The sequence below is a fragment of the Pinus tabuliformis genome, chromosome 3_2, assembly GCF_031772625.1.
Source record: "Pinus tabuliformis cultivar Carrire ecotype Pingquan chromosome 3_2, CPIR1, whole genome shotgun sequence".
NCBI lineage: Eukaryota > Viridiplantae > Streptophyta > Pinopsida > Pinales > Pinaceae > Pinus > Pinus tabuliformis.
Genome location: NC_142302.1, coordinates 1116912052 through 1116926908, shown reverse-complemented (window position 1 = coordinate 1116926908; position 14857 = coordinate 1116912052). Strand labels below are relative to the sequence as shown.

The window sequence follows — 14857 nt, the reverse complement described above, 5'->3', positions numbered from 1 at the left end:
TTAATATATTGTCGGGCAGACTCACATTACGGGGAGTTGCCCCTCCCCTTTATACTTGTTGCAATTGTTGTTGTTCTTGGTATAATTGCATGATGATAATGAATGAGTATGGGCTTCATTAAGTATAAAGGATAATTGCATTTTACTTGGTTGCGAAACACAAGCTAAGTATGTTAATGTGAAAGTAGGCGTAGTCCACGAATGTTAGTATTGGGGAAAAGAAAGCGTTCGGTGGTGCCGCACCTTGCTACAAGTGGTTGAAAGACTACCGCAGGTGTAGGGGCGTGACACTACCCATCTGTAGCACTCTGGGGCTACAAAACCAAGTCACCCCACCTCACTCCTAGAGGTATATCAACAAACGTGGCGAAGTCTTCATCCAATCTCGAGGAAAGCCTATCGAATCTTGATCTCTGCTGAAGTTGACTGCTGGTCCTCCTTCTCCTCCTTATGCTTCTTCCTGAGGGGACACTGGGTACTGTAGTGACAAATTTCACCACATCTAAAGCATTTGACCTTTGACCGATCCTTCTTCTTTCTCTGCTCCCCCTGCCCCTCACTGGGACCCTTAGATGCGAGGGCCACATTCCCCTCCTCCTTCACTTGCTTCGATTCGCTGCTGCTGTGACTGATGGAGCTCTTTAGAAGAGCTTGCCTCAATTCCTCCTACTGCAAGTCAAACACATCCTGTCCAATTTTGGTAACTTGTCTCTGCCTAATATGCTCTGCACAAAGACCTGCTAGTCCTCGGAGACACTGTTGAGTGCCAATCTCACTAGCTTTGTAGGTTGAGGCACTACCCCAACAACTTAAAACTGGTCCTGGACCTCTCGAGTACTCGTGAGGAAGGGGTCTATGCCTTCCCCCTTCTGCATCCGGATGAGCCTCAGCTTATCCTCGAGGTACATCTTCCGATGCTTGGAAGTACCCTGATATAACATGGCAAGAGCATCCCACATCTGCTTGGCAGTATCATTGCCAGCTATATGTGAGACAACATGATGTTGGACTCCATCTAGGATCAACCGTTTCGCCTGTGCCATCTCTTTCTTGAGACTTGTACTGTTTTAGTTGATCTGCATCCGTGGGAACTGCTACCACTGCATCAATATAGGCTTTCAAGCCATAATCATCTAGAAGGAAGGACATCCTTGCCTTCTAGATGACGTAGTTGGAAGCTCCATCCAACCTGTCCTGATCACAAAGCCCAACAGTGGCCATCTCAATGAATTGTCGAAAACTTCCTCTTTCCTTTTGCTTGGTTGCTGCTTTGCTATTCACACTTCCTTCTGGAGTGAGTAAATCTGCTCACAATGACTGCCGATCTACAAGGAAAGATCGAACTTCTTGAGACTAGAAGTTCCCCGAGGAAAATTTTTCCTCTGTGTGTGCTCTTCTCTCTTCTACCTCAACGCTAGCTCTGCTCTAGCGAACTGCTGCAAAAACCATTGCGTCTAGCTAGAGATCTTCCCAACGAAAAATCTGAGCTACTCACTTTGCATCTGGAATTACTCGATCTGGTAGGATCGAATTTTTCTGCCCCTCACTCAGAAAAATTGAACCTCCACAAGTAACTCGGCCTCTTGGTAGAATGATTGCGCTGCCCTTGGGAATTTCGGCTTGCTGCCCACAATGAGCAACAAAATTCCTTCTCTTTTTGCCTTTGAGCTCTCTGGCTGATCAATTGCGCTCTGATACCATGTGAAAATTCCAAACTGGAATCCTATTGCAACAACTAGAAATTATTCTCCTAATTGTTAATTCTATTTAATAATTTATTTGCAGTTTGCTATGACAAATATTGAATAAATCTCATTACAATCTACACAAATAAAATTGCGGAAGAATAGAACACTGGAAGAAATGCTAGAACACACACATAAAAATAACACAAGTATTTTTTGACAAACGTCCCCGGAAAAACCCAACTTAGGAAAACTGGTGCAACAGATGAGGGTTTTATTATTATGTAGCAGTGAAAAATCTGAGTACAATTTGGATGCCTGAAACTGGCCACCCACAACAAGAAAATATGAGCAAAAGGGTAAACAAAAGGAGGAGGACATGAGAAAAATGAGATACTTTGTTTGCCAGAAAATGGAGCACTATGCCTTTCAGTGTCTGAACAAGAAGAAAAGGAAGAATGGTGTTGTTGAATCAATTGAAGTGGATGAGTTTTCCACCATATTTGACAGGGAGTCTTCCTTGATTGTTAGTCTTGCCATGAGTGCTACATCCTCTAGTGTCTGGTACATTGAGAGTGGATCTTCACGTCACATGATAGGGGTCAGGGAGCATTTAACAAGTCTTATAGAGAGGGATATAGATCTTGAGGTGGTGCTCGGGGATGACTCCATGGTTAGAGTAGTTGGTGTTGGAATCATGTCCTTTCAGAGGGAGTCACAACCTCCCTTGAAAGTGAGAGAGGTCTAATATGTTCCAGCGTTGAAGAAGAACTTGATATAGTGTCCATTATTTAGGATAAGGGATTTGAGGTGGTGTTTTGAGATGGACAGGTCCTCATGTATCCTAGGGTGTTGAGTATGTTGTCATTGATGTCAAAGCAGGCACAATATGCCAGAGAAGGTGCAGGATGTCAAAGTGGGTCCAAGATGACAAAGCGGGTGCAGGATATTGTCATTAGTGTCCTCAGTATGCTGGTATGCATGGATGAGATGACGCATTGATGAAACCCTAGCTCTAGGGTTTGGATCTCCTGCAAGATGATCATACCCGTGTTGACCACTGAAGTAGCACCTGAAATTTTTTTGAAGACTCCATGCCCGAAGATATGTCAGAGGCTTCATGTACCATTAGAGTTCCTATATCATCAAAGTTTTTTAACTCTAATTTCTTATATCTGCTAGTGTGATGAGTTGAGTCATGTAACAAGCCTACGTAACTTTGGATGTTGTCATCAAGTGAGTTTACTCTAGGAGGTTTTTTTTACTTGGTTAATTATTAAGTTTTTTTGAAGACTTAATAATTGATTGATTTTTTTCTCCAAGCATAACTCCAAAGCCAGAGTGCAGCTTGATGGCAAGGCCTTGGGTGAGTCCTAGTGTCTAGATGCACAACCTTCTCAGACTTTAGACTCTCTAGGCACTGAGATCTCTGATCTCTCACCTTCTGATCCCAACTTCTCACCTTTGATGCCTCAATGACTCTCATCCCCTTTATTTATAGGAGCTTGGGCAGACGTGAAGCATCTCCTAGTACTATCTAATATGACTAAGTGTTCTATCGTAGATGCTCTGAGATGTGGGTCAAACCACACCATAAGTCGGAGAAGTGCTCTGAGTCTCGGAGAATCGTCTGGTAAAGCTTACAAAGTGGAGATGAAAGGCATCCCACGGATCCTTTATTTACACAATGGAGATATTATTGGAATCCCACGTTACTAGTCACTCATAGTTAGGAACCTTTATTTACATAGTGGAAATATTATCGAAATCTCGCGGTACCGGTCACACTCATAGTCAAGTGACTAGACTTTACATAGTGAATGCTATACAAAGCATCCCGAGGTATGTAAAAACAAAGTATTAAGTTTCCGACATGTTAGTACCAAGGAATCTCTACCTAGCATTGGCTCCACTACTTTCCCATGCTTTTGTGAAGATGCGTCTGACTATCATGGGTTTTCCCACTACAATTTGATGTCTTATTTTAGTCATAACCAGTGTTGTTAAAATCGCGATAAAATCGTAAAAGCGCGATTTTTTCATTTAGCCGATTCAAATCGCGATTTTTTACATAAAAATCACCACCTTTTTTTTATAACGATTTTTATCGAAAAAATCGCGATTTTTGAAAAAATCGCGATTTTTTCGAAAAAATCGCGATTTTTTCAATAAAAATCGTGGAGGGCGCGGGCAGCGGGGTTTTATATGGGAAAATCGATTTTTTTTTAATTCATTCAGCAGTCCGCGCGGAGGAGGAGGAGAAGAAGTGAGGGAGAGGGTTGCCGTCGGTTGTGGGAGCGAATCGAAGCGATTTTAGGAGGAATCCAAGCCAAGATCGCCAATTTGTCCATAAACCAGGTATGTAGATTAATTTTTTTTTGTTTTGGTTCTATAAAAACTTTGTTTTTCATTGTTTTTAAAGAATTTTTGGAAATTTTTCATTGATTTGGGATGGGTTATTTGTTAGGACTATGAGAACCAATTTTTTATTTTTATTTTCTCATTTTCTTTAAACATTGTTTATTTTTTTTGATTTTTCATTGTTTTTTGGCATTTGGTTGGGTAACTTGGGTTTAGAAATTGGGATTTTGGAAATAATTAGCTTGTAATTTTGCAAATGCTAAATTGTAATTTGTATTTACTATTATCATTTATGTAATCCTAAATTCCTATTTCCTAATCCTTATTTTTCCATAGGTTTGCAAATTCAAAATTCAAAAACAAACATGCCAAGGAAATTGGATCCTTTCTGGGAATATGGTGACCCTAAAACTCCGAATGATAGACAAAACTTGTATTGCAAGTTGTGTGGAAAGGAAATATTCGGGGGGGTGTACAGGTTGAAGTTCCACCTTGCACAAATCCCTGGACGTGATGTGGGGCCCTGTCTAAAGACAAATGCTGAAATTATCCAAAAAGCCATGAGAGCATTGGGAGAATTAGAGCACACTAGAGACGCCAAAGAAGAACTCAAAAGGCAACTAAAAAGGTCAGCTGAAGGAAGTGGGCCAAGTGGCACAAGTTCTACTGCAGCGTCAGTCAATCCGGTAGCTGCATCATCATATTTTGTTCCTCGAACCACACCTGGTTCACAACCAACTATTGGTTCAATGCTAAAAAGAACTGAAAAAGAAAAAGCTGACAAGTTGATGACAAAATTTCTCCTCTGGAGTGATATTCCTTTCAGCATTATAAGGAATAATCCATTTTTCCAACCTACTGTTGATGCTATTGCCAGTGTTGGCCCGGGGTACAAACTCCCTTCTCTTCATGATTTCAGAGGCCGGCTTCTTCAAGATGAAAAGCGTGACTGCACCCAAAGATTGGAGGATTTTAGGGCATCATGGGCACAAACAGGATGCACTGTTATGTCAGATGGTTGGACTGACCAAAAGGGGAGAACCCTTATAAACTTCTTGGTTAGTTGTCCCTTGGGGACTATGTTTATCAAATCTGTTGATGCAACTTATCAAATCAAAGATGCAAAAACTTTATGTGATTTGCTGGATGTGTTTATTTTGGAGGTGGGTGCAGAAAATGTTGTCCAAGTCATAACGGACAATGCTGCAAATTATGTTGCTGCTGGTAGAATGCTTATGGACAGGCATCCTACTTTATTTTGGACACCTTGTGCTGCCCATTGTATTGATTTGATGTTAGAGGACATTGGGAAAATTCCCTTTGTCAAAGAGGTTGTTGACTCATCAAAAAACATCACAAAATTTATTTACAATCACACATCTGTGCTTAGCTTGATGAGAAAATGCACCAACAACAAAGAGTTGGTGCGCCCCGCCATTACACGGTTTGCGACGAGTTTCATATCTCTTCAATCCCTCTTGAATTCTATGTGGGATTTGAAGAGAATGTTTCTTTCAGAGGAGTGGCGTGCTTCGTCAATGAGCCGCAAACCAGAAGGAGAGGCCGTCTGCAGACTAGTTTCATACCAGGAAGACTTCTGGGCGGGAGTGCAGGAGGTGTGCGCTGTTACAGAACCTTTGGTAAAGGTTCTTCGGTTGGTTGATGCTGAGAAGCCCGCAATGGGCTATTTGTATGAAGCCATGGATAGGGCCAAAGAAGCCATTCGGTCCTACTATGATGACAAGGGAGATGATGGGTTCCAGAGACAACTCCTTCTATGGAACGTCATTGATGAGCGATGGAACAACACACTCCATCGTCCCATTCATGCTGCTGGCCTTTTCCTGAACCCTGCATTTTCTTATGCATGTGGGTTTAATTTTGATGTTGAGGTCGTGGAAGGATTATTAACCTGTGTCCAGAAGATGGTGAGAACTCCAGAAGAACGTATGGAGGTCTCTAGACAAATTGAGCAATATAAGTTGTCAGCTGGCACATTTGGCTTTGAGATGGCTGTCATTGATAGGACGGTTAAAATGCCAGGTATTTTTTAGTTTGTAGTATGTACTTTGTAACTTTGTTTCAAATTTCATTGTTTCTTCAAATTCCATTTTTTTCTTATGTTTATTTAAAATTTTCTTTGTAATTTTGTTGTAGACGCATGGTGGAAGATGTATGGTGGCAGAGTACCCCTTTTGCAAAATCTTGCCGTGCGCATCCTCAGCCAAACATGCAGCTCCTCGGGATGTGAGCGCAATTGGAGTGTATTTGAAAAAATACACAACAAGAAGCGCAATAGGTTAACACTTAAACATTTAAAATATTGCAAATTTCCAAATAAATTTTTGAATTCATTAAAGTTTTAAACAATATTTTTTTTATAATATTAATTATTAATTTATTATTTCATGAACTTTGTACAGGTTGGAGTCCCATAGACTTAATGACATGGTCTATGTCTACTACAATCTTCGATTGTGGGTGAAACAACTAGAGAAGACACCTGATACGGAAGCCATCTCATTGGATGGGATTGACACCACTGCTGAATGGAGGGTTGAGACCGAGAGGCCTCTCATGGATCCCACTGAGGATTGGTTAGTGCAGGATGAGGGGGAGGAGGAGGGGGAGGAGGAGGAGGAGCAGGAGCAGGAGCAGGAGGAGTTGGAGGAGCAGGAGGAGGAGGTGACACCGCCTACCCGGGCTACCCGGGCTACCACTACCACCAGTAGAGGACGTGGTCTCCGTCCACCTCAGCCTCCTGTAGCTGCTACTACTAGTTCTTCAGCTTCTAGAGCACGTCAGACTCCACTGCCATTTCCACCACCACAGGCACCAGCTTCTACATCTAGAGGGAAAGAGAAAGTTGTGCCATTTTCTCGCAAGAGGGGCAGAGGAAATCAATAGGATTAGACTTTCATTTTATTGTATATGACATTATGACATGATGAGATACATTATCATATTTTTTGTTGATATTTTGAGGCTGAGTTGGACTTGGGACTCAGGACTTACTATTCAGGACATGATTCAATGTTATGTGTGATTTTAGCGCTAGAAATGATATTAAACATCTTATATATTAGTTTTTTTATCATATTTATGTGTCAATGTATTTATTTTATGTTGTAGATGGTTTAGATATTAAAAAAATTGAAAAAAATTGAAAAAAATGAATATTTTTGTGCCAAACGATTTTTTCCCGCTTTTTTCCGATTTTTTTCCCGATTTTAACGATTTTTTCCGCTTTTTTCCCGGCGCCGATTAAATCCCGATCGCGATGTGTGCAACACTGGTCATAACCAACCATTGGTGATGTTTGATCATATAATTTCCTAAGATTCAATCATTTGAGAAATTATTAAGATCAACTACAAATCTGCAGAGCTGATGAAAGAAATACATACATTCTTCACATTCTTGTTGGAAGTTTGACTAGAAGTAAAGTGGGTCCATAGCTGTTTTATTGATACCAAAACCAAGACCACCATTCCTTCAGCCATTCCGGTTTATGCAAGCGCTGTGTTAAAAATACAAACCCAAACTTCATGAGTGTATAATATGTGCGTCCTAGGTTGTCTCTGCACTACAAATTCCACCAGAGATTTTTATATCCAACAAAGTCATAAATTGAATCTGGAAATATAAATTTTGGGTTATGATGAGGCCATAAAATTCTCTGATGGAATTATGGATCTTTGGTTCTATTGATGACAAAATACTTATGATATGTTGCAGTTTTGACCAGTTCTTCTCTCCATATTAACTCAAGATCCCTGAAATGGTTTGTAAGAGCATCTTCAGCTAAATTTGCTTGATGTTGTGAATGGTCATAAACCATATCATGAATCCATCTGCTAGATTTAGGATATATTTTTCTTTTTGGGACTAAATGTTGTAAATCCCCATGAGGCTGCAAGTTGGCATCTAGGACTTGGGTGTTCCTGAGTTGCCAAGTTGGTTTCCAGGAATTGTAATAATCATCCCACTTCATAGAGTTTGGAATTTCTCTGAAGATTTCATGATTTTAGCCAACATCCCACTCTGTGACTATCACCATTAGATGAGTTTGTTCTTCAAGATTTTATCTATTGAGAAAATTGGGATGTTGTTATTGCTTCCTTTAATATGTTCTATGTCAAAGTCGAAATTTGAAAACAGGGCTTGCCACCTTGCAAATTTTGTCTCTCTGGGTTTCTTGATATCTTTAGATAGAACCTTTTTCATTGCAGAAGCATCAGTTCTCAAAAGAAACCTATTATTCATTAAGTGTATATCAAACTTATCTATGCAGTTCCAGGCTCCTTTTACCTCTTTTTCAATGGTTGAGTATTTTTGTTCAGTTGGATTCCATACTATAGAAGCAAACTGTATAATTTGTTCTTTGTTATCTTTCAGTTGTTTCAGAACACCTCCCCACCCAATGTCACTAGCATCTGATTCAACTATCTTTAACAAATTCTCATTAGAGACATATAATATTGGTAGCACACGTACCTTTTCCTTAATCTTTTTCATCTTCAGTTTAATATATATTATAAATTTATAATGCATGTATATTAAAAAAAGTTGTCGAATGACAAATTAGTAAATATATATAAATATTAAAATGAGGAAATATTAAGGTTACAAAACATGAAAATTTAAAACAGTTGTGAAAAAATATGTTGTCAAAGAATAAAAATTCTATATGAATAAGAAAATGAGAGATTTAACTTCCCAAGTTAAACTTACAAAAAATAAATTGGTAGTTGACAGTTTGGACTGTGATGGTAGGTTGTGTCTAGTGAGGTTCAACAAGGTGTGGTTGGCATCTGCAAAACGAGAAAGCATCTATGATCTACATATCAAGGACAAGAACGGTTAGATGATGATAAATTTAATGCATGTACAAAATCAACTTACAAGAGTTCAAGTTGAATGTTGATAGATGGCTCCAAGGGTGTAGGGTGGAAGATGTTGAAGTAAGTTGGCAACATAGTTTTAAAATTCGGTCGATTCAAAATGGAAACGGCCGAGTTGATCCGTTTCATTGCCCAGAAATGTGGCTCGGTGGAGGAAACGGTTCAGTAGGCCGAGTCGGCCAACTCGGCCGTTTCTGTATTGACTCGGCCGAGTCATAACCAGTGGCCTGTAACCCCATCAAAACAACGATTTGACATTTTTTTAATGAAATTTTGAAGCGTTTGATGATTGGTTTGAACTCCAATGTGTTTTATGAATTAGTTAAATGTTATTTGGGGTCCATTTCCCCCTCCCAAACCCTATTTAACACACTCAAATGCTCTTTACTATTGATTTGTTATTCAAATTTCATGGTAATGTTAAATTCTTAAAGTAAAAGTGACATTCTCCTTAATCTTCATTTTCATCCTTTTACTTAAATTTTTAACATTACCATGAAATGACTTAGGATGTTTGAGAGTGGTTTCGGCCTCATTGGATTTCATATGGAGAAAGTAGAATTTTAGATTTCATTCAAAATCCAGCAGACTTATCAGTTTTTCAGGATTTCAGGATTGGAGGATTGCAATGTTTGCATTGAATTTTGTCATGTATTAGGGTATGGAATTCGTATTTAATCAAGAGCACCAATCCCTCTATGTACCTTGATGTTAGTGACATTGGTTGTCGAACTCCTCTGGGATTCGCTCCCAAACTAGGAGCTTCTGAAAATGTCGCTCCCGTTCCGTTTTCGCTCTCGCTCCCCACTTTTGCTCTTGCTCCCAACTTCCAAGTAAACACTGAGCCAGATGATGTTGGCAACTCTAGCAGTAGCCAGTAGTACTGGTCACAGACTTTTGTTGTAGAGGCCATTTATAGCCTCCTTGGTTATGTGTTTTTGTTTTGATCTCTATATCATCATCGTGTATGTATTGGACAATGCATTGGGTGCTATTTTGATATAATGGATATATTAATGAGCCTACTTTGATCATATGTTGTCTTCTATCTATATTCTAATACTGTGTGTTTGGAAACATGAATGAAAATCTTTAAAATTATGTGTTTTTATAAAAAATAAATATTTAATGTATTTTTTACAATGACCGAGTCATTGAAATCGAGCCGGCCGAGTCGATACCGAGTCGGAGTCGGAGTCGGAGTCGACCCTCGGCCGAGTCGGAGTCGGAGTCAGAGTTTTAAAACATTGGTTGGCAGCTTACAAGCAACATGCTAGATGAATTGTTGTAGAGTTTATCTGGTGGAAAAGTAAAAGAGTCATGAAAGGACAGATGGAGGAAAAAAAAAGGAAACAACATCACAAATAATTGAGATCACAAAATTGTAGGTTGGGAGTGAGCTCTTAGGGATGCTCCCTGTTACCCACCATTTTGTGGGTGATATCCCTAGAATTTTTATTCTTCTTCTAGAAGATGGTCCTCAGTCGACAGCCAACAACCCCTTATAGCCACCAACTAGCCCGTTGTGCCACTTCTTCACCACCTGATCTAGCCAGGTGGTCCCTCACCCATCTGTCATGATCGTATGTTTGAAGGTGGGCCTCCCAAACCTAAAGGTATGCCTTGTCATTTGGTAATTGAGTATTGTAGTTTACCTATCATGGAAACTTTTGGGCCTGGATTAATGGGGGGATTTGGCGGAAAGAGTGGGCTAGGTCTGTGCTCTTGTCCCCTAGACCTCTTTTGGACGTTAACCTTGGACCCTCGTCCCGTGGGATCTCTTTTTCTGACCTTTGGGCTTTAGTAATGGTACTTCATGGGAAACCTTGATTTTAGTTGTGTGGTCCTGCTCCTCATCCACATATATCACTCCCCTTCTGCTCATTATAACCCTATTCATCATTCTTCCCACCTGGGTCCACATTTCTCCACTGGGTCTACATAGGGTTAGCCTTCTCTTTCCCTTGCCCACACCTTGGGTCAGGCCTAGAACAATGCCCCGAAGGTTGATGTTGCTACAAGGAAAAGTAAAAGCATAATTGGCCAGATTCAACAGGAAAGTGTACCACAAAATGCAAAAGATGATTGGAACAAACACATTTAGCATGTGGGCAAAAGCCAATGCATGAGCTCGACCCCATTCTCATGGCCATCACCCTGGTTCCTATAGGCCCTAGATGAGCCTCATTTATCATTTAGGAACCCATGATCGTCCCAACCCCTGGTGGGCAATGAACCGCCCCACCTCAAAGGGTGTATCCATTGCTATACCTTACATATCATGCTCTTACTCCTTTAGCCCTTAGTAGTTAACCAAAGAAAAATCATAAAAGCGAAAAGGAAAATGAAGAAGGGTGAAAAAATCAAGGCCAGGGTGACTCATGTACCACGATTGCTCCCTCTTATACATTATATACCCAAGTGTGGGCTTCCCCTTTATTAGCTACCCTTGTACCGTGGCATGTGACCCAGGATTGACCCCTCCATCCCCTACTCTGTACCATCATATTATCACATGCCATCAACATTTGAAGGATGTACCTTGGGCATATCATCTCCTTTAAAAGTAGAAACCACCTAATAGGGCACTTGGTTAATCCCCCTTGGAGCTTGGAGACATTAGCACATGCCAAAGCCCACTGTGGAAGGGCATGACATTATGAAGTGCCTACTTGTTGTCCATGGATTGCATGCTCTTTAACTCGATTTCTTTAAATGAATTGTTGTACTGGAAGGCAAGGGGACACATTGGATATTATGCAGGATCACAGATGGTCTCCATTTTGGGTTTGGTCTCCCTATACGGGGTCCTAACCATTCAGAGGGCTAAATTGGCGCATGTAGGGTGTGTATAGAGAGCCATGGGCCTCCACAACAGTAGACAACATTCCATGGATCCCTAGAGATGTTCAGAGGTTGCTCGAGTTTCATCTATTGGACGAGCAAATGCACCTGGTTCATCATGCCCAACCGACCCCACAATTGTATCATGCACTTGGCAGATGACCAACTTGTATGTTGATGTGGCATCACTTACATTATCATCTAAGCTGTTACAGATGGTCTACAAGCATCTTCTATCTACTTGGAGACCCAAGAGGTTACTTGTGTACCCCCACACCCATTCGGAGCACCATAGGTTTATTATTTGGAGAACAAGGGGCCGACCCCTTGTCCACTACTTTTGTGAGTCCTATTCATCATTATGGCACTTATGGACTTCATCAAGATTCTTAGAAGGCCCAACGACATGTATTATTGATCATTCGACCTCTTAAAAGGCTTTTTTTTTTTATGAGCTAGTTTGGTGGGCGTGTCACCAAAAGCTAGTTGTTTTGCACATTATTTTATTTTGGAGCCTAATGTAGGCCTAATTAGCTAAATCAAACTCATTAGAGGTGTATAAATAGAAGTGATGATGATTCATTTTAGCATCATCACTTGGATTTGGAACTTGTATCTTTTTCGAGATTTTCTCTGTCTTTCTTGGAGAACGAATTTTTGGAGCATGGAATGAATTGTGATGTTTGGTTTATTTTGTCATGTCTTGGAGCTTCTTGAATGGCAAATTTTGGATGGTTGGATATATTCTTATACATGTAAGTACAATTTAATGCTATTCTTTCTTTCTATTTTCGTCACATACATTGTCGCTGGGATTTCGCTATACTAGGGCTTATTTGCTGCATCTATTTATGCGAAGTTGTAGAAATTTTGTTTCTAGATAGTGAATGCTTCATATATGGGCCATGTATAATGAATGAATGTTCCTGCAGATTTTTCATTGCTAAAATTCATCTTGATAAGCCATCTACCTTGCAAAACGAAGTATAAAGTCTTTGAAGTTGCTTTTGTTGCTGCCCTAGTGCTAAGCAAAGTTGTCTTTGAGGCCTCATTGACCTAGAAAATCTAAAAGTCCATAGTCATAATTCTACCTGACTCCAATCTCCCCAAAGGATTAGGCACTGGTCCACCAAAAGGTGATCACCTTAAACCTTATTCATTCTACTCCCTCTTCTTTTTTAGGCCTAGCCCATTAGGTCTCCTAGGGCATCATTTATCTTGCAAACCACCCATAAAAAAAATTTGATCTCTTGGCCCCCACTGCACTGATGTGTCTCCTAGGTGTCCTCCAATTTTGAAGAAATTTCCGATGGTGGGATTTTGGGATATCTCGAGCCCTAGCCTCAAGATTGAATCTTTCCATTGGTTCCTTAGGCTAGAAACCTCATTAGGGACTCTCACATTGTCTTGCATTAAAAATTCTTTCTTTGGTCCCTTTCTCCCTCCGGAATAGGTCAAGCATATCATTGGTTGCTAAACCCTACCCCCTTCACCTAACCTGGGTCCACTTGGTCCCATATATTATTAAGGGTAATTCTTCAAGGATCACTTGGAATCCAAGCTTTCACAAAAAATTTAATGACTAGGAAGCTCCATTATATAAGATATATACCCTAAACCTAAGCCTTGAAATTCTCCTTAAGCCCTTCCTTGAGAGCTTTCAACCTTGCTTGCCAAAGCAAGCAAGCCACATATCTGAGCCTCTTGTGAATAGGCTTCTAGGATCACACCTCACCCTATTATTGGTCTATCCATTTCGTTATCTTCATCATAACGAGTCTCCTCCCATCAGTGAAAGTTCGTAAAGAGCAGGGAGCCTTAACCGAGGTGACAGTGGGCTATTGCTCCATTGTTGCCTTTATCTTAGTAGTAGCCCTTCAAGGATCCCCTTTTAGGACCCCTGCTAGTTTGAGCGGTACCACTCCCAATTCAGAGCATTTTGGGAGTGCACTATGCATATGCTTGCGTTTTAAGAATTTAGTCATGAGAGCTCTCCCATTGTACTTTTGAAGTGGGCGCGAGACTCCTAGGATCACTCCCTAGCAACATTGGTTGCAATCATCGATGGGGCTGGCATCACAATCAGTGGTATCAATAAATGGCTCTATGGCTCAAGTGACAAGTGTTAGTTTCCTGACTTCCTTTGCCTATATAAGTTGGTATTGGTTCGGATGTGTAGTGGTCAATGTTATGAATTATGATGATGGAAATCAAACTGACTTTGTTTTACCCAAAATTATGACTTACATTGGAAGGGGCGATAAAACTGGTAAACGACTTGGTCAAATAAAAAATAAATTAAAACTTCAATTTTTAATGAAAAAATTAATGTACATGAGTGCAAACCAGCAAAAAGTAACACTTTAATTGTCAATGTTTGTAGCTCAGACATGTGTTTCCATGAGGGTGTTTATTAATGGAAATCGTCATTAAAAGTATCCTACTTTTTCAAAAGTTCAATTTATTAATCAATTAATAAAGTGAACATTCTTTTATTATAGTGATTTTTAATTAATAAAGTGACTAAAGTGGGTCACTTAATAATTTAATTAAAAGAGAGCCATTTATCTCACAGTTAGATCTCAACTTTTGAAGATTAGGTTTCTAGCTCATGTCAAAGTTATAAAATTTTAAATTTGGCAACTAGGGCCAAATTCCACTTTGGCCAGCTCAGTTGAGGGAGATAATCATTCCATTGAATTCCTCTTTTCGAGAGGAACAAAATCGATATAAAGATCATCAAATTTGGCTAAGGAGAAGTATGATTTTGAATTTATGTTTCTCCCATGTAAAATTAGCAAGGTCGGCCTCACCTAAATGTCGGCTCAATAAGCCCAATAGTCACGTCTCTTGACCACAACAAATTGTATATATTGGAGTGTTGTCTCCCTCATTTCACACATCGAAAGGGCTTCATTTTTGTCTGAAATAGCCGAGCTTTTGAAGGAGGATAAAGGGCTAGTTGTTTTTGGGTCTCTCTCTTCTACATCAAGGTCGAGATGCTTCTGTCAAGTAAGCCGCAGGACATAAAGGAAATTTTGGGCAGTTCTCACCATCCTTTGC

The 14857-nt window shown here is 40.1% G+C and overlaps 2 protein-coding genes across 3 annotated transcripts in view; both read left to right on the top strand.

Annotated features, from left to right (window-relative positions):
• The window catches only part of LOC149184582 (phosphatidate cytidylyltransferase 1-like), a 177796-nt gene that overhangs the window by 107965 nt on the left and 54974 nt on the right, over positions 1 to 14857 (top strand). The window contains exon 11 of one of the 2 annotated variants that reach the window (XM_089417620.1): positions 12504 to 12549. The exons of the other annotated variant lie outside the window; for it this stretch is intronic. Coding sequence (XP_089273746.1) covers positions 12504 to 12549 — 46 coding nt within the window. The remainder of the gene's footprint in view (positions 1 to 12503; positions 12550 to 14857) is intronic. 2 annotated transcript variants of the gene reach the window in all.
• LOC149184583 (uncharacterized) lies at positions 6218 to 7117 on the top strand. The gene is made up of 2 exons (XM_089418944.1): positions 6218 to 6345; positions 6470 to 7117. Exons 1-2 carry the CDS (start codon positions 6218 to 6220, stop codon positions 6951 to 6953), a joined length of 612 nt encoding a protein of 203 aa, XP_089275070.1. The 3' UTR covers positions 6954 to 7117.